Here is a 19,782-nt window from a genome sequence, read left to right on the forward strand (position 1 = left end):
TGATTTTGATTTAGAGATAAAAATATGGAATTCAAATTTTGGAATGTGTACAAGAAATGTGAATTTCACTGGAACAGTGAACTATTTGCTTTGAAGATATCGAAGAGCTTAGAAATCTAGCTTCTGTTACGCAGTGCTACAAATCACATGTAATGAATGGAATTAATCAACTCCCAGTTTACTCTGATGTAACTCAGATTAGAATGTGGCCAAGAAAAATTCTCTCACAATTTATTTTTCGCCACAAATTTGTAACTACAGTGTAATGAGACAACAACGTGCCTACCTGGGTATCCATTGTCAATATAAGGCTTAACGAGTTCTCCAAGTTTTGTCTTGTCTGCAACAGCTTCCTTCAGCAGTTGCCCACAGCAAACTAACAGGAAGGAAGAACAAAAAAGACACAAGGTTAAATTTTAAAAAGGAAGCAACAAAGAAAAGAAAAAAACAAACAGAAGCTGCATACTGGAATAAGGTCACTGAATAAAAGTTGTAGGTTTTTTGGGTTTGTTGTTAGGATATGTTTTTTTTTTGGCCAAGCAGACCAAAAAGCAAAGAGACTGAGCAGGGGAGAATACTGAATAAAAAAGAATACATTTGGCAAAGAACATATTAAAAACAGAGATAGAGAGAAAGATATTAATCAAATATGTTTCTGAAATAATAACTCAGGGGATTGCTAGCGGTTTTCACTTTTTATAAACTTATAATTACTGAATAAGGTTACACCTGCCGAACAGCATCTGAACCGCACTGTTGGAGGTGCAGGATAATAACGTAGTTCAAGGAAGTGACTCCATGGATCATTTAATGATCATGTAAGAATTATATTTTAAAAAACTGTGCTAATGCAATATTATCGTTGACTTCAAATACACAGAACACCAGGAGATGCAGATTTAAAGTTTTAGTCAGGACAGTTGTACGTGAAATACTGCTACTCTGGGCTTGGATAGCACTTTCTGACCAAAGTTATTGTCTTACTGCCCACACAAGTTAGATAAAACAGTCCTGACCCTTATTTTACAGAGAGGGAACTAAGGCATGGAGAGGTTACACAACATCACAACAAGTCCTAGTTTCAACTCAGTTGTGGTAAATATTAGGTAACAGTCACTCTGTACATTATTGCACAACCTCTCAATTAATAATCCTAAATTCATTCCACCTTTTCTGAAATCAATAGCACCAACATCTACAGCTGCACTGACTTCAATGGAAAAAGAAGCAAACTCTTTCACCTGCTTTATCACTGTTAATCACACTGTTTGGCAAACAAGAGTAAGAATATTCCACAGGAACATTTCTTGGACAAAGTTGATGAAGTTTAATGTTTAGGTGACAAGGGATGAACACAAATTTTAACAGTCGCTAGTTGTCCTGGAGAAGGAAATTAATATTCACAATAAATGGTGTAAAAACATAACAGAAACTCAGTGCATAGACCCCAACTTAAGACAACTAATATGTATACACCTAAATTCAATCCAAGTCATGAGACTATTTAAACATAGGATTAAATTTTTAAGCCTGTGCTTCAATCCCAATGTCCTAATTGGAAATTAAGCATATGCTGAACACTACTCTGAAAAATTATGGTCTTCTGACTCTGTTTTAAACACTCAATTCTTCTAATATTTGGTTTACAGTATACTTAAAATAAAATTCAACATATGGGTAAAGCAGTGGTAATGGTATTTAGTAAAAAGAGCTGCAACTCTCTCATATAGTGGTTACTTTAAAAAAAAACGTAAATTTTGACCTAGATGAAAACACTACCAAACTTGCAGTTTTAGAAATAAAGTTAAAAAAAATTCAGAAACACAAGAACAAGTTAATTTTTCTTCAACACATTTAAACATGTTTTATTTTTCATTAAGTCAATTACACAATTATTAAAAATACAGCTTTGAATAAATCTACAAGTATTTATTTTTAATACGAAATTATAAACCACAGCAATATTAAAATATCTGATATCATAAACTTTCCATCAATTTTATTTGTACTTATCAGTATTGTAATATAGATTTTTAAATAATTTAAATTTACCTTTTCCAAGTTCAGTGGATATCATTTTACTCATATTCATGGGTTTTTTTAAACACTAAAATAATAATAAAGATTTAAAATACAAAAATACTAAACCTAGAACCCCAAACTGATAGACAGACAGTTTCATATCTGCTTCTGTGACCTTAATGGAACTGCACAAACCTACGATCTAGCCATTAGTTGGAACAATTACATGGAAAGCATATGGCTTTTTCTGAAGGTTCAAGTTTGAACTTGAAAAAATTTATTTCTTTTCTGAGCAGATCTACTAAACCTTAACTGAAAACAATACCGCTCTGATCTTGAAGTTATTATTCACATGTAAAGCCAAATCCAGGTCCAATGAAATCTTTTGACTTCACCAGGAGTTCATGGAAGACACTAGCAAACTGGCACATCGCTACGGACAACTGAGTGAGTTCCACTTATTAAAGAATCTCCTGAAGATAAAAAAAATCACTACCTACTTAATTCTGATTTTTTCGTTTGGTATACATTGAAAGAATACTAATGAAACAAACTTGCATTTACTTAACAAAAAGGATATGGCTAATCAGCAAATTTTACATATATCAGACATTTGTTTAAAATAATTTATGGCTGCTCCACTATTAGAAGACATTATAGAACATGGACACATACTGCATTGATCCTATTGCCCAGCTGTGTATTCATATTATAGGACTTTAACATCAGCATGCTAACCATGAACAAGCCTCATAGAGAATTTTCTGGGTCTCCTTTACAAAAGAAAGAGAATGCACTTTTAAATAATTGCTTCCTTTTCTAATACATTACTTCAGATGCACAGAACCTGAGCCTTCACTAAAGTTCAGAGTAAATTCTATTTTACAAGTGCTCCAATTTTGGTCAGACAGCTGAAACTGCGAAGACATGACTCATGATCCACTGATCCACAGAATTCAGAGCACTACAGGAATCTAACACAGGGAAAAATACTGGTGTAAAGGGTATAAGAAATGATGACTAAAAAAATGTTAGAGCTGGTTTTTCACAGAATATATGCTCTGTTGGTTTATATTTCTTCATTGAAATACTTTTCACTTCCCTCAAAAATTTGACATCCATAGCAATGGACAAACAGAGAAATTTTATGAGCAAGTAAGAAAGACAGACAGCAAAAGATAAATGATCAAAGAGAGAAAGGGGGAATTGAGCAAAGTGCATGTTTACCGAGAACTTACTGTTGACAACACCGTACTTCTGAGCTATTAGTGCTGCCTGCAGGCTCTTCCCACTGCCTGGGGGTCCACAAAAGAGAATCCGTGGCGTAAAGGGGGCGGCTGATCGGTGCCGTGTTTGGACATAGGTAAGAACTAGAACATGAAAGAAAGGCAAGAAATACAGCTTATATCCTATTTCTTTTTTTAAAAGAATATTATAAACATAACTTCTCTCTGTTTTTTAAAAAAAGATTGTCATGTTGATCATAATTTATTTTATCACTGAAAAATCTAGATACTCCAACCAAAATCAGGACTCTGATAAAACTGTCATGTCAGCAACTTACACTGAGAGGCACTTTAGAAATCTTACTATCATTACACTCCTATACTTTCTTTCATCAGTAGATGTCAAACCATTTTAAAGAGCAGATTCAATTAATAATTGCTCTTTACCATGTTGTTTTTAGCAGAAGTAATTTTTGCTTGATAGGTACAATTTTACCATGCAAATTATAGAGGGATGTAATTACATTTAATACTTTCTGCAGTTTCTGAACAAATACTGAAGTGTAAAAACTCAGGATGTTAAATTAATGACATTTATCCAGCTCTGTGTGTGTGATTAACAGGCTCCTAATTACAATATTATAGACCTGTAGCATGGGGTGTCACAATACAAAACGGCATTGACAACACATAACCAAGTATGATTTTATTCTTTCGTCCATAATTTTTGCATAACACGTAAAGGATATTTGAGCTTCTCTGTCCGATGCCACTCTGTTTGCTGGACATCATTCTTCTAGAATTTGTATCACATAGTAAATACTACATTCAGGTCAATCTACAGATTATAAGAGCTTTGGAAAGACCACAGGACATGTGAAGCATCATTGACATTGCTGTATTATAGAGATCTGAACTTAGTTACAGTCTCAAAAGAGAACCTGATAGATCACCAAGAAGCTAAAAGAAGACACAGCTTGGCAGTGAGGACAAATTAGGATCGTATTTGGACATAGTCAAACACTCTTACTCCCCATGCCCTTTTTATGGCTAACAACACTAGTGAAGAGAGCAGCTCAAGCTTCAGCACAAGCTATGCAAGCTTTCCAGGGATCACAGCTTCAAACACCAAGGCTGAAGTTCATGCCACCGTATCCTGACTACCATGGTTACCCATGATTAAAGCAGCATGGGCACACCTACACAGGCTTTGATTTCCTCTGTAATTGCAATGAATACAATTAAGTGTTCGCCCAGACATCTTCAATTCAAATAAAAGACTCTCTAGATTAAAAAGTCCTTGTAATAAAACGGTATTTTAGTCTAACAAATAGGACATTAATGTTTGTATGAATCGTAAGCCCATATTAAAAAAAAACCACAAAAGGATTGATGGAGAACATCATAAGGATCAGTATTTTAACTACCATTGTTAACACATTGCTGTATACTAACAAACAATTTTTCTGAGGACCCTCTGCTAGACACTTAGGTATCATTATAAAATCTTTTCGGAATAAAGAAGCATCTCCAGCAAACTCCAGCCCTGCTATTTCTGGATAGCGGACCTAAAGTATTGAGAAACTAACTCAAACTGCAACCACATGGGATCGTATACATCTCTCTCCCCAGTGCCACAAGCTGTACTGGGATACTAAGCTGTACAACTGAATTTGATGTCACATATCCTAGCATACATTAGCAGTAATTGCATTGAAGTTTAAGAGTTTACAAAACTTTGTAATTGTATGAAACAATCCATAATAATACTAATATTAATGAGATCTCCCCTCTTTCTTTAACTCTATCTGTAGCAATAAAAATGCTTAACAAAAAACCTGGAAAATGATAACAGAAAATAGTGTGTTTGCTGTATAACTTCCTAAAAACCAAGTGTCAGCTACCCAAGGAGTGCTCTAGTTATTCTGAACATTTTCCATAACCCAGTGTATTGAAAAGCACAAACATTCCAGGCAAAGCACCCTGCTTACAAATGATGCTTAATTTGCAGTAAATAACCAAGTTAATTAGGAGTAATGATCCCCTAGACAGTCTCCACATCTAATTATTCTTTAAAAAAAAAATCTGGCTGCTTGATGCACTGCAGAAAAAAAGATCTAGAGAGGATTTTTTCATTCCAGTTTTCAATTTATCTCACTACATTATTAATTAATAATAATTAATATTCAGGCACTCACATTTTTATTTACAATTCAAGGCATGAATTATTTATGAATGATGATATGAACTTTTAAATTTAATTAAGTAATTTAGAGGTAATTAATGTGTGAATTCAGAATATAAACTTCCTACTTGTTTATCTTAAAAGTGCAGCACTTTTAAAAAAGACCTTTTTGAGATGCAAAATTACTGGGATATAACAGATCATCTACAGACTGACAGCTACAAAGCACATTATCAATTGGTCGTTCTGGCACTTTCCTTATTCTCTTCTTGAAGAATCAACATTAACAGTCAGATTGAATTACAGTCAAGCAAAGGCAAACAAAAATTGTTGAACAGAAGAGCTACTAGCACAAACAGCTTTTAAATAATGAAATGTTACCGGCTTTGAACTACTCCTACTTCTTGTTATCAGACTCGTGGAAGATACTAGCCCTTTGGGAGATTAACAATTGAGCCACAATGCAGCCTTTTATAGAAGAGACTCTCGCAGAAATAACCGTGGCACTTGCTCTACTGAGTCAGTTGTTCCTTGGCAAGACTGTGGAACTAAGACTCTCCAGTCACCTGCACTTACTCTAGTCCTGTAAAATAATTACCAGGAACAGCCCAAATGCTGTACTATAGAGAATACAACTCAGCTGGGAGCCATCTGTGTTGACTAATCCTAATCCTACAAACTGCCTCTAACAGCTAGGAACTACCTTTCAAATAAGAGTTCATCAACTATCAAATTTGCCACAAAGGTACATATTTACCCTGTGAGAGGACATCCATGGAAGGCTGGTCTGCATTGATCGATTTCAGAACTTTTTTGTAGGTCTGGAAAACCTCAGGGAAGTTTCTGTGATATTCCAGCAATTTCTTTGACATCTTATGTTCAGATAGATCTTCCGGTTTCACCAAACGTTGCTGCACCAGCGGATCACTTGGCCAGTCAAAGGTCGTATGGTACACCTCTAGAAGTTAGACATTGATTAGTAACTAAGAGGATGATTTAATAGGTCTTGCTCAGCTCCAAAAGGTTTCCTAAACAAAATCAAGGTCTTTGTTTAAGCTTTATATTGTGGCACAAGCAATAACCTGGGCACTTTCCTCGCTACTTGTACTGACAGCTGACTATTACTCTGCAGATGCCCAGATAGGAAATGGCCAAGGTAACTGCCCACCCATAGAGCCAAGACACCATGATGAGTAAGAACCAGGAACTGGGGATAGCTCTCCAAATTCTTAGACTGAACCTTAAGCAAGACCTTTGATATGCAAATCTCTTATAACAAATAAAAGCCATTTCTTTAGTTAAGAACGTCCCTCCTAATTCCACTCCTAAAACATCCAACATGATTTTTTTATTGAGCAATGTCAGGATTTTATTTCATGATGGATGATTGATAATGATACTCAACAGACAATACAGAGCTAAGTCTATTTGACAGTCATTTAATGGAAGATATCTAAAAGCATACCTGCACCTCAGAAAAAAAACAGGATCTAGCAAAGATGCATAGCAAAATGTAAGCTCATATGGACAGATGTAACCTTAAAATATTCTGTACTGCCATAGTCTACTGTTTGCAGGCTCAATACGGAGCTTTACATTTTCCGTGTTTTATTGGCACAGAAAATAATGCAATGTCCACAACTACTTTTCCCAAACAGTTTAAATTTATAATCATAAATTCATACTAGTTCTTAAAGGGATACCATTTAAATTTTAATCCCACTGGTATTACAATGTTTCTGAGACCAAGAAACACTCCAGTTTCTAGAGGAGATCAGGAACAAACACATACTGCACCTTCTGTGAAGGGATCAAGCCTCTTCCCACTGTTCCTCTCAATCAGCACAGTGTCTGGAGCATAAAGCACAACTAGGCACAAAAAAAAAAAAGGAAAAAAAAGGAGAAAAAAGTGTTGCTCTTGTTAGTTACTTGCTTTATTTCCTGTAACTGTTTAGGATACATATCCTAGTATTAAAGATGGATGAATGTATTTCAAGCACACATGCTTCATTCTCCTTTCCCAATATTCTACCTGCAAACACTTAACCTCATGGTTAATCAGAATTTCGCTTCACCTCCTAAACAGTACAGTGGGATAAAACATACATTAACCCAGTCCAGTACCCATGAGTACTAGCTGTCCCCGTCATCCATACCAATTACCAAGGTTCTCCCTCACTTACATTGTATCTGAAGCCTACGACGAAGTACCCACAGATCACCCAAGACTGATTCTCTTCTATACCACAAACAGTTACTTTTCACCCAGGTACTTTGGTAGCGAGACCAGTAAAACTTACCTTTTTATAACCTCACAGAAAAGTGTTCAAACTTGATTAGAAAGCATCAAAAGATGGAGAATCTGTCAGTTCCCTATGTTGCTTTTGGCTAATCATCCTCACAGTTAAACACTGTAATTTAATTACCATTTTCAGTGCATTTTATTACAGGTTTCAAACAAGTTCTTCTAATGACTTTCTTTGTATCAAATAGCTCTTTCAGATGCTTTTCTCCCTATTAAGGTACTCATACACCATAAATCTCATCTCCTCTCAATCTTCTTTTTGACTAACTAGACAGACTGAGCTTTAAGATTCTCATTCAGGTCTTGGTTGCACAGATATAATTGTGAGCAAAACTCAACTTCAGATGTTATTAGCAATATTAAAAATACATGCAAGTACTAGACATGAAACATTTTTGCCTAACTCTATTGCAGTGATTCTGAATTCTTCATTAACAGTCAAATCTCATCCAAATCAAATCCAAAGTGACAATTCATCACGTTCACTAACATTCTGTTCACTATCCACTGGCAAGCTCTATATTTATCATTCTACACTGTATTCCACACAATCATAATAATTTCTTACATTCTAAGTAGGTCCTCTAACTATATTAATTTGGGACAACAGGCTGCTTCTAGATGGGAAGGGCAGCTCTCAAGGTCTTGTCTATCAGCACTTTGCCAGTAAACAAACGTTCCTCTCGAATCAAGTCAGAATCCACCCATACTTTGAAAGGTCAAGCTTAAAATCATTATATTTCCACTTCACTTGGTGCAGTAAAGTTTGCATTCTCTAATTCAACAGAAGGATGAATTTGTATTTAGTACATGAGGAATTGTTTTGGTCTGAGATAAAGGCTGATTTCTAGAGATGGAAGTCAGAGAAAAGTTCGACCCACTCCTAAAACAGAAGAAAAGCTACATATAGCTGCTCAGAGACACTTGCTGGAGTTGTCTTGAATTTACAGAACTCTAATGTGTAAGAAGAAAAGGGTTCATGTGTGAAAGACAAGGTTTAAAGTCTCACAGGTTACCTCAAGTTTTTCATACTGAAATATCCTGCTGTCTGGCGACTCCGGTGTCTTCAGTATCGGTATGGAATTTATTGAGGTTTTTTGGGGAGAAACACTTCTAGTCTTTCCTACTGGATGCAACCACACATAAACCTTGTACTGCTTACCAACATGCCTAGGAATGATGCCAGATGATTGCAGCATCCATGCCTGTTCCTGATTTTCAGGGAAGCCTTCCAAAATCCATCCCTATTGAACAAAAACATGAAACAGTTATTGATCCTGGAAGAGAAAGTACAAAAATTAGCACTAAATATCAGCACTATTTGCAAAAAAATTACCTCATTCTGATCTCACAACAGCACAGTATTTGTTACGGATGCTTGTGAGAGAAGAAAGCAAACATGGAACACTGATATTTTTGTGATAAGGCATGCACTAATACCACTGCCACAAAGCAATGGGAACTTATGTATTGTAGCAATGATTTTTTTTTTTTCATGTTTCAATCTTAAAAAAAGAAACTTCTATCTTGAATAAAAACAACCCAGAACAATTTCTACCATTTTGAAATATTCAAAAGGATACCAGCCCACACTGTGTATAAAAAAGAGGCTAAACAAATCTAAAGACAGATTTAATGCTAAGAACACTGAGGAAAATATGCACGCTTTCATTAGTTTCTTAAATTATACAGGAAAACCCACAGTAATGGAACCAGTGTTCCCAGAGCTAATGAAGCAACAGAGCAAAAGAAAGAAAAAAGAAAAAAGAGCCTTTTGCTCCCTTAAGTCCTTGTTATAGCCAGCTAAGTGTTGGATTGAGCATCTTTAAAAAAACATTTACAGATCTGTGCAGTACCGTAGGAATGCTGCAGCCTCACTCAGTTTCTGTGTGATGCAGTATTTGAAATCTAATCCACTTCCCAGTCTCAAGTCTGAATCTTCTGAACTTTGTCTAATTTATCTGTTAGTTGCTTAACCACACATGTCCTTGGTCACTATATCCTATATCTCAAAATAACTTTGTGATACTACAATAAATCTGGAAACAATCTTTCTACTGAAATAAAGAAGGTATTTTAATATTGCATTAGGTAGCAATCATTATCATCTCCCACATAAATTTGAAGCTCTGTCAGTATGAGGTCCAAAGGTTTTAGAAGTATTTCAGGGAAACATATCTCCATGACTTCTGTAGGAGGAAATTGGGACATTCCAATTATACAAGAAAATAGACTAGACTATTTAAAATTCCTTAATTAGCCTGGTTTCAGGAACATGTCATCCTGCTGATATCTGTAGAAAATAAGAGATTCAAGTAACTGCAAGCCATTTTTGCCACTCTCAGTGTTTGCTCTATCGAATTAGAATGAACTGCTGTCTAAGGTCACACAGGTGCTGAGAAATCAATTTATCCCTTGGGACTTGCAGGAGGCAAGGCTGCACAATATTTTTAGCAGTATGCTAGGAACTTCAGCACTAGTTCTGAATATATTGTGCCTGTACAACATATATACAGGCCCAGATCCTCTTCTAGGGAGAAATGGCATCAGATGTCTGAAGCCAATAAATCTATACCAACTTACACAGACTACAAATCTGGCTCATTTTCTCCACTCCAAGTGCAACACTTTTGGAAACTAAAACAAAACAAAGAAAAACCACCCCACAAAACCATTGCTTCTGATGTCACTACAGCTTATTGCTCAAAATCACATACTGAGCAACAGGCAGTAAACGCAGAATATTGATTTTTAACAGTGTATAGCAAAATTCAAGAGGTTTATATACAAATTTCAAAGGTCCTTAAAACAGGCAATAAGCAATTTTATAGCTAAAAGTTTTTGCAATATAAGAAAACATAGCTCAATAAATAGCTTCCTGCAACAAATACGTTTTAAGGCATTAAACAAATGCAAAATAAACACACACTAAAAAATAGTTAGCATTTTGGATCTTATTTCCAAAGGTCTCCGAGTTCCAGCATATCAGTCAGTCCCTAATTAGAATACATTATCCATCTACTTGACACTTCAGTGAAATGTCTATTCCACCACAGAGCTGCAGCTTTGTTCAGAACAGGTTTATTGATATTCTGCTGCATTCCCTCTCCATACCCCCAGTGGCTTGGTTCTGTTTTATCACACATCAAAAAGGCCGTATGCTCAGGGCACCCCATGCACAGCTCAGAGCTGGAGGTCTGAACAGCTGCAAGTAGTATGGTATCACAGGAGGGACAAGCTCCAAGCAGATGTCACAGATAAAAAAAAAAAAAGAAAAGAAAAAAAAGGAGTGTGGCTTGGGAACGAAGCAAGAGGAAGCAAGAGACAGCAGAGCAAGACCTGACTTAAAATATGCCTATCATGCTTTATGCAAACACTGGTCTTTTTTGCCCTCCTGACTATCATTAAAGTGTAATTAGTAACTTCACATGGTAAATTTGTTTCTTTAAGAAGCCATCTATTTTTTGTTCTTGATAGCAGTAACCTTACATCCAGGCATGGATTGCACTTTATCACATCAAGGATGGAACAAAGGTTAAAGTGAGTAATTCCACGGTGCCTGTACTCTGTGGTCACTGTTCCCTCTCTTTCAGCTGGAAACCTCAATCCTTTCCCACATGAAGACTGCTGTAAATACAGCATTCTGCTGTTGCCTTAATGCCAGCTGAAGTGCTCCTTGGAGACCCATGCCATGCTGAAAATCAGCAACGAGGAAGTACTTTCAAAGCCATCACTTTCCTCTCCAGATTTAAGGAATCTGGAGAAAAGGGAATGCTCAAGGTCATTCCCAAAAGTAAATCTCATTCCTTTGCTGGCACAACTCTCAGCTATAATACCAAGCCTACATACTTTCACACTTTCCACCCCAATAATAATGACTTGGGTCTTCAGTTCTCTCTTGTTATTTGACCTGCAGTCTCAAGTTTGTTTTTTTTTTTTTAAATTACAGAATCCAAAATTGACATTGCCTTAGAAGAATAATGAAAAAGGATAGCACAAAGAAATAATGCTGAATTACATGGCACATCTGAAAGAAATGAATACTGCTGCCTTTAGGAAAATGGCTCATCACAACAGTTTTTCCACATCACTATTCAATATTTTTGAAAAAGTATTACATGCCTTTCACTCCCACCTGAAGAAAAGGGGCAGACAGTAACGCAAAAAAAATAATTTCAGTAATAGGTTTGCCAGTATGGATCGGAGGTTTCAGAAAACAGCAGACTGAGGAGTGCAGTAGAAATACTGTCAACCCAGCTCCTTTAGTCCATCAACATCAGCAGCATGGATGATGGAAGAAGCTCCAACTTTACCAAATTTCCCATTAGAAAGAAACCTTTTATCCCCCCCCTTATTTTTGTAGGTTGAGTAAGCTGCAAAGCTATTTAAAAAAAAAAAAAAGCCACATTCTTCTTGGAAAACAAAAAAGATGTGAACAGGCAGATTCTCTCCCCAGATATAGCTATGTAACATCACTATCCTTGCATGGAGTTTCACAGAGACAACATGATGATGTTTCTCTGCCAAGGTAAAACCAAAAAGAACCAATAGCCATTGCTCTCTTTGCCTTCCCTTTCAAGGATAGGCACTACCCTTCTGAATGGTTTAATACCAATCTAAAGTAATTCTGCCACCACTCATGTGAATCACTGGCCTAAGTTTAGTTTCTAAATGGTCCTAAGACATGAGTAAGGTTGCTCAGCTTGCTCTCTCACAAATTCAACATGTAGCAATCTCTTCACTAGCCTTCCCCAGTTCTGTAAATTCCCTCCACGACACCAGCAGTCAGAGGTGTCGTAGCCAACATGTACTAACCCTGTAAGATGAAAAGTCTTCATATCAGCTTCACAAGTCCCAGTTTCTAACATAATGCTTGCCATAAGTTTTCTGTGTATGCTGGAACACCTACCTGTCTGATCCCTTGCAGTCCTAACTACATTTGTATTAGAAGAACACACAACACAGAGTCTCAGCAGAGCTGTTGATCAATAAAAATGTTCTCCGTAGAGAATGCCTGTGACATCTATAAACCTGTGAGTGTCAAAACAATAGCACAAAAAATTCTGTATTCCTACTGTCAGTGGGATGAAAGCTGTACAATTAATGCCAACCCAATGACACCACAAGGAGAAATAAAACAAACAGCTGGTGGTACTATGGTCCCACATACTGCTCCTAATCTATTAACACACTCAGAAAAAAAATGCTGACTCATGCTTTGAGAGAAATGGCATAAATCTGTTCAATGAAGTACAAAATCCACAGTATTAATTCTATTTCAAATCACACAAGGAAATATATTGCAATTAAAATGCATAGATTCCCTTTCAAAGGAAAAAGACATACACAATGTGAGGAAGTTTTAGTGACCACAAATTACTATCTATTAAATAAAATATTTTTAATAACCATCACAACTTTTAAAAGTCAATTATATGTTTTTCCTAAAAATAGCTGAAACCTTAACTAGACCAATAATATCCACTCCATTCTTACTGAATGTCAGGGAAGCTTTATAAAGGGTTTTTTCCCCCTAGTTCGGTAACACATCCAGCACTGATTCAGTGTTGCTGGTGATAACAACAGGAACATAAGATGTAGGCAGGACACTATGCAGCTGTTGGCATTTTAACCAACTTGTCACCTTACTCGGAGTTTACAGACCTAATACTTAAAATAAGTCACTGAGAGAGCCTTCCCTCGCTATTAAAAGGAGAACTAGAACCATGCCAACAATTATAGAAAGCATGGGGCAAAAAAAGCATAGGGTGGGTGCAGCCTTTGGAGAGCAATGGATTTTGCTTACACACTGATGGTTAGTAAAACTCACCTTAACAATATCACAACAAACACTGGAAAAATTAGCTGTTGAAAACATACCTTCTTTTAATCAGGCAAGGAGACTTGTGTGAAAAAAATAAGCATTTTGGAGATGTTTTAGAGCTACTGTTATAAAAGCCCTAAACTGTAGAGTTATTCACCTACTTGCTAGTTCACAGCAACTACTGCCATCCAACAGCTCTCCTCCAGATAGCAATAGAAGACAGATTGCCCCAGGAACTACTACCTTTGAGAGATCATGTGAGAAAATATTTAACCAAATCTACTGAAAATACCAAGGGTACCCTGGCACCTTTCCTATCCTACCTCCTAACTACTAATAGCACAACCAGAGAAGCTGTTAGTGTTATGCTGAGGGGGGGTGTTTGGGGACTGAAACCAGCCTAAAACCTAGCAGTTAGCAGTGTAAGAGCAGTTTCTCGGGTTTATTGTCTTTCTTACTTTCATTTCTACAGGTTTAAAGATGTTTTAAACATACTCGCTAGAGGAGAAGTTTCACTTGAGATAGATGTTCCACATCTTGCCACAAGGACAAGGTAGTAAATCATACCATCACCTGACTTGCTGTATATCCATGATATCTCATTGCACTGCTTACATAAAAAATGTTGACATTCATAGTCTTTTTTTGCTGCTTATTTGCTAGTATGTCCAGAGCTGACAATATAGGTTTCTCAAGTGTTCCTCAGCTACACTCTTTAATTCAAAATGCCACAAAAATCAACAAGATGGTACACCACATGCGTGTTTTTAAACAGGTTCTCCTGCAAATCGAAAGGCCTAAGTCCTGTGTGAATTTAGTACAGATAAACAAATACATTAAATACTACCAGATATTTGATCTGGAGTGCTAAATAATAAATAAAATAGCTCAGCTAAAAAGACCTTCAAGAGAAACCAGACAGACCCATATAATTCAAACACAGTGACTAGCAATGCAAAAAGTTTCATTCTACTTTGCAAATTCAAAATTAATAGCTCAATTCTGGAGTGAGGTGTACAGTATTTTGTAGAGAAAAATTGGTAACCCTTAGGTTTTCTGCCAATCTCTTTACTCCTTTCTTTCTAAAGATCCAAAAATCATTGTTTCAATCTCCCAGATGATGAAGCATGGAGCAAGAAACACAGGATCCTAAAACACAAAAAAAATAGTCCATTTGGAAAAGAAGGGGAGGGGGTTATGTCCATATACATAATGAACTAGAAACTTCTTCCACTGTCTGCCCAGGCCTCGATCATACCGGTGCAGGAAGGGAACTCAAAGTGAAACAACAGCAAGGTGTAGGAAGAAAGTAAGAGCTTGAACTAATAACAGTATGCATTTTGCCTAAAACCTGTGTCTTATCTGCATGGCAAAGGAGATTTTGTTAGGTCACAGGAAGTGGAAAGAAGGCAGGAGTGGGCATCAGAAAAATCCACACTTCGTAGTTTAGAGTTGCCAGTACATTTTAAAATCCTAACAGCTTGGTAATTCCCCATGCAAGCAAATACTGGTGCAGTTTAAAAGCGCAGGGTTCAACTCATCACTATGTTACTCCAAAGTTGCAGGAATTCAACCGCATGAATGTCAATGGGGTTTATATCTGGTAAATATCTAGAATAATTTAGAGATGAGCTAGGTTTCTGTTTCATTAATTTCCCTTCATAAAAACAATTGCTCACATATCTTCAAGGGAGGAGGAGTCCTATACTGTCATTTGAAAATATGTATGGGAGCCAATAATGCACTGCAGATTTTTGTTACAGTAAGTCTCTTGTTAAACCTGGATTTAGCTAAAAACGCAATGAAATGTTCAAAAATCATCCACATTAACCTATTTTTACTCCTTCAGAGCTTTCTCTACTGATGGAAAAGAAAGGACTTTTATAGCAAGATACTTCCCAATGTAAATAAGGGCACTGTCATGCACAGTTCTATGCCCTGGCAAAACAGCAAGATTAGTTGGGCAAGGAAAGGTTTGTTTTAGCTTCATGACTTTTCTCGGTAACATTAAACACCAGCAGGTAGCATTCTAAATTAAATTCTCATGCAACCAGTGGATTACATAATGGGATAGGTCAAAATTTAGCTATTGCTAGTTCTAAGCTACTGCTTAAAAAGACCAGCATACTACCTGTTTTGCTACAGCTATATTCTCGCAACAGAAATATGACACAGACAGATGTCCTCTAGCAAACCTCTCAGGCAGGAACAATTTAAGAGATTACATCTCCAGCTATTCATTACCATCCTGATCAAGTTATCCTTTCCACAGTTCATACACTGTAATTGACCATCTGATCTAGCTTACACAAGGCAGGACCATTGAAAGCCACTTCCATCAGTGGCTTAAACTAAGATAGTTGACTTTGCACTGAAGCACATGAAGACTTCTTTGACAATCATTCACATTATCTGAGTTCTAAAAGCAGAAACCTTCAATTGGGGGCAGAAATTTTTTTCAGTTCTTCTTGCTAGTTTTGTTGATGTTTCTCTGCACCTATAGACACCTCTGCACTACAGAATTAGCGTCTCAAAAACTACAAGGCAGTGGCCCAGCCCCCAAGATGATTTTGTTTTACATGGATGGAAGGATCCAGTCTGCAGATCATTGCAGACTACACCAGAAATCACGGAGACAGTACAAGACAAAGTTTTCAGCATTTCCTAATGCTAAGAGGTTTTAGGAAGCAATTTTCACACTTCAATGAAATGTGAATTACCAGCCCTGCTTTATTCAACCAACAAGGTAGATGATGATGATGATGTTGAGAAGCAACAAATTTTAATAAAACTATGAGTCTTGCAATATCTCTACGAGGTCAGGAAGTACTAGTTATCCCCTGACCCAAAGGTGTGGGTGTGACAGAGTGACTGTTCTGAAAACACATACTATTTATCTGAAAAAAGCTGTTTAGTCCTTCACGAACATAACACCTACTTTGGACTGGACTTTTTCCTCTCAAGAAGTGTATCAAATAATGTGCAGTCCGTATTTTGGCACTGTTTAGAAACGGGGTTTTATCCATTAGATTAGTATGTCTTTTACAAATAATCCCTTATGATGGGCTGATTATGGACTCAATAAACCATAACAACAGCTGAGATTTTAAAGGAAACACAGAGATTTTGCTTTCCTTTAGTCCAAACATTAATTTCAACCAATATGAATCCACTTAAGTTCTCTTTTGGTTCTGTGTTAAAAGTCTCTACTTACATTAAGGCTAAGCACACGGGGCAGTGGGGAAGCCACACATCTGTGCATACAGTGAAACATATTCAGTTTCCTATTTGTGTAAACTAACAGAGAACAAATTAATTATTACCTAGAAGAGATTATATTCAAATGCATTTTTTCATAAAATAGGAAGAAAAAAAGACATAATGAAAAATAAAGAAAATTTATATGAATAATGTTAGACTCTTTTTCCCCCTTTCCTCAATAAAAGTTAAAATCTTAACATATTGATTTTTATATATTTTCTGTTTATCTGTTTTGTCCACTATAACTCTGCCAGTTGCCCCAGGCAATCAACAAAGCTATGCTTGTTCAGCCTTTGATCATCTCTGTGCTAGAAGATTAGCATATGCATACACTCATCCTCCCCTTTATCCTGTTAATAAAGCTCCAAACTCCCTCTGCTGATGTTCAAGAAAGCAATCCGCTCCAGAGCCCCCAATGATTTGCCCCCATTCCCTCCTCTGCTCAGGACTCAGAATGCTAACTACTATGCACGAGTTGTGTAAGTGCTTATCCACCGGCCCTCTGAGGAGCAATTCTTACTTGTTTGATGCAGTCCACATTTGACAGACGTTCCTGGATCAGATTGGCCCAAAGCGCATTGGGAATTTTCTAAAGAAAGAACAAAAAAAGGCTGAATATTCACAATTGAGTTCAAAAGGAATTTTACCATGCAGGCATATTCCGGTTAAAGGTGAACTGAGATGTCTTCTTAAAAATAAATAAATAAATAAATGTGTGCAAGTCCCAAGTAATTAACATACTATATCAGAGAGTTAATAAGGGCACAAAAATTAGTGTTAAAGTTAAGCTGAACACAAAGCCTACATCCATGCTTTTTGCACACTAACATGGAAGCAGTACCAAGTTTTGCACACTAACACACACACTGGACATCAAACCTGCAAAGGGATCCGTAAGAACATCACATCCCCAAGGAGTCCTTTTTACCACAAGTATCTGACCCACTACTGCTTGATATGTCAGTGGACTCAGCATTAATGACCTTAACAGCTATCCTGTTAGACAAGCAGAATCCCAAACACAGAGCAAATAAGAGAGTCTGGTTTTCAGGAGATCTATTTCATAGTTTCAAGTAACTCCCACTCTTTCATCATCCAGAAAGATTATTTAAAGTACATTTTAATGTTAAAGTTAATTTTAACTTTAAAGTTAGTTTCTTTTTAAACTCAGGACTGTGAAACGGGATTGAAACTGCATGTGCCAAGATTTTCAGAAATGCGGTTTCTTTCTGTGACTATTTTTTTGCCCATATCTAGAGATATTTTGTAAGACAGTATTTGCTATCTGACAGAAGAACAAAGTTCCTCTACAGATTTAGCATGTTTCCCCCCATAATATTTCCTCCATAATTATATTAGATTTCCAGATAAGAAATTAACACCATCCTTCTTTCCTTCATGTAAAAATTTTCTTCACTGTCATGTTTTTAGGCCTTCATTCTATGCTGAACTTGGTTGAACAAACTCTGTGTTAGACAGTTAAACTTGATAAAGTCTAAACCTTTGGCCATGCCAGTCAGAGCAGCTGTTAATCATCTGACTAAATGCCTTGTCTCAGTCTCATTCATTTTGTCATTATTGGTAAAACGAATACTCAGAAAAAATTCTGCAGTCAGATTCTCTACTTCCCAAGTCAAAAAATTATCTTTCACTTAATGATGTGAGCTTGACTCTTCATTCCACGCAGTTCCATATATCGTGGGTTCCCATCTCTTTTTCTAACCAACACAGTCTGAAGGGTGTAATCATAAAAAAAGAATATTTCTGCAGGCTTACATTATACTAAAGAATGTAGATAGATATAATGAAAATATGACTAACTATGCAGAAAGATTTCATAACAATCATCTTCTTCATTAGACCATGAAACGATTTCACCAGGAGTGGAGGAAACGATACCACACAAGTCATTTTAAAGTAGAGCAAGCCCTCCAGGATACACAAACGAGACCAGTCCTTGGCTGGCTGTGGAACAGACAAGGTGGCCCAGTCAGGCAGTGGGTTTTCTTGTCTTGTTTATCTCTACTGTCCCCAGTTCGCAGTACCTCTCCTAATATCAGCCGCTCATAAGGCAACATTCAAGCAGGTAAAAGAGAAGAAGGGAAAGAAATTGCTGTGTTTCTTGAAAGTCAGCAGGTCCCATAGGGTGGTGCGTCAAAGCCCCCTGCAGCCTCTCGCTGCTGGAGCCTGGGTCTGTGGCTTTGAGTCTGTCACCTTCCAAAGGTGCATCACGCTGCTATCAGAAACAGCTAGTGTCTTGCTTTCTTCTTTGATGTGTCATGTCAAGACAGGCTAGCAACTGCCGGGGGTCCACTCTGCTAAGCTTTGCCAAACCAATTTAAACCAAAATTATACTAACTTCCTTCAGTGCAGTGGTATTCTTAGTCCTCTCTTTTGAGCGGGGTTTATTGCACAAAAACAATCAAGGACACACATACAGGTATTTCAGTGTTTAATTCCTTCTGCTCTCCGTGGCTCAATTCCAGTCTCATTTCCTGGTCAGTTTTCCTCCTACTGAGCAGTGGCCTACAAAATAATTTTCAATAGGTTGCTTGTAGAATGCCTAATTATCCAACTAGAAATCATTAAATTTGATACATATCAGGTAGCACATTTATAATCTCTCTCTCATAAACACGCACATAAATACATCATGAGCCTGGTAGATGGGACTTCACCTCCCAGAAATTTGCAATAATGGACAATGACACACATACATTTGATAACTACAGAACTGTATCTTATCTAAGGCACTCTGAGCTTGTCCCAACATCCAGTTTGGTTAATGGAAAGACCTGCTGCTTGAATTGTTAAACCTTCCAAAAGCCATGGTATTTTATGTTCAGACCACTTTTCTATACACACTGGTTTAATCACTATTTCCCTACTGCTGAAAAACCATAGTCATTCCTGATTAATTTTAAACACTCCACGTTATTTCAGGGACATCATATTTCAT

At 36.8% G+C, this 19,782-nt stretch overlaps 1 protein-coding gene across 3 annotated transcripts in view; it reads right to left on the minus strand.

Moving 5' to 3' along the window:
• Nucleotides 1–19,782, minus strand: part of AK8 (adenylate kinase 8) — a 72,583-nt gene that overhangs the window by 41,816 nt on the left and 10,985 nt on the right. For 2 of the 3 annotated variants that reach the window (XM_059828803.1, XM_059828805.1), the window contains exons 5-10: nt 17,344–17,412; nt 8,901–8,982; nt 7,231–7,302; nt 6,191–6,391; nt 3,261–3,392; nt 287–376 (exon numbers count right to left, since the gene is read on the minus strand). In XM_059828803.1, coding sequence (XP_059684786.1) covers nt 287–376; nt 3,261–3,392; nt 6,191–6,391; nt 7,231–7,302; nt 8,901–8,982; nt 17,344–17,412 — 646 coding nt within the window. Of the gene's footprint in view, nt 1–286; nt 377–3,260; nt 3,393–6,190; nt 6,392–7,225; nt 7,303–8,900; nt 8,983–17,343; nt 17,413–19,782 lie in introns of all 3 variants that reach the window. The other variant, XM_059828804.1, reaches the window with a different exon arrangement.

This window comes from Gavia stellata, chromosome 24, assembly GCF_030936135.1.
Source record: "Gavia stellata isolate bGavSte3 chromosome 24, bGavSte3.hap2, whole genome shotgun sequence".
Taxonomy (NCBI): Eukaryota; Metazoa; Chordata; class Aves; order Gaviiformes; family Gaviidae; genus Gavia; species Gavia stellata.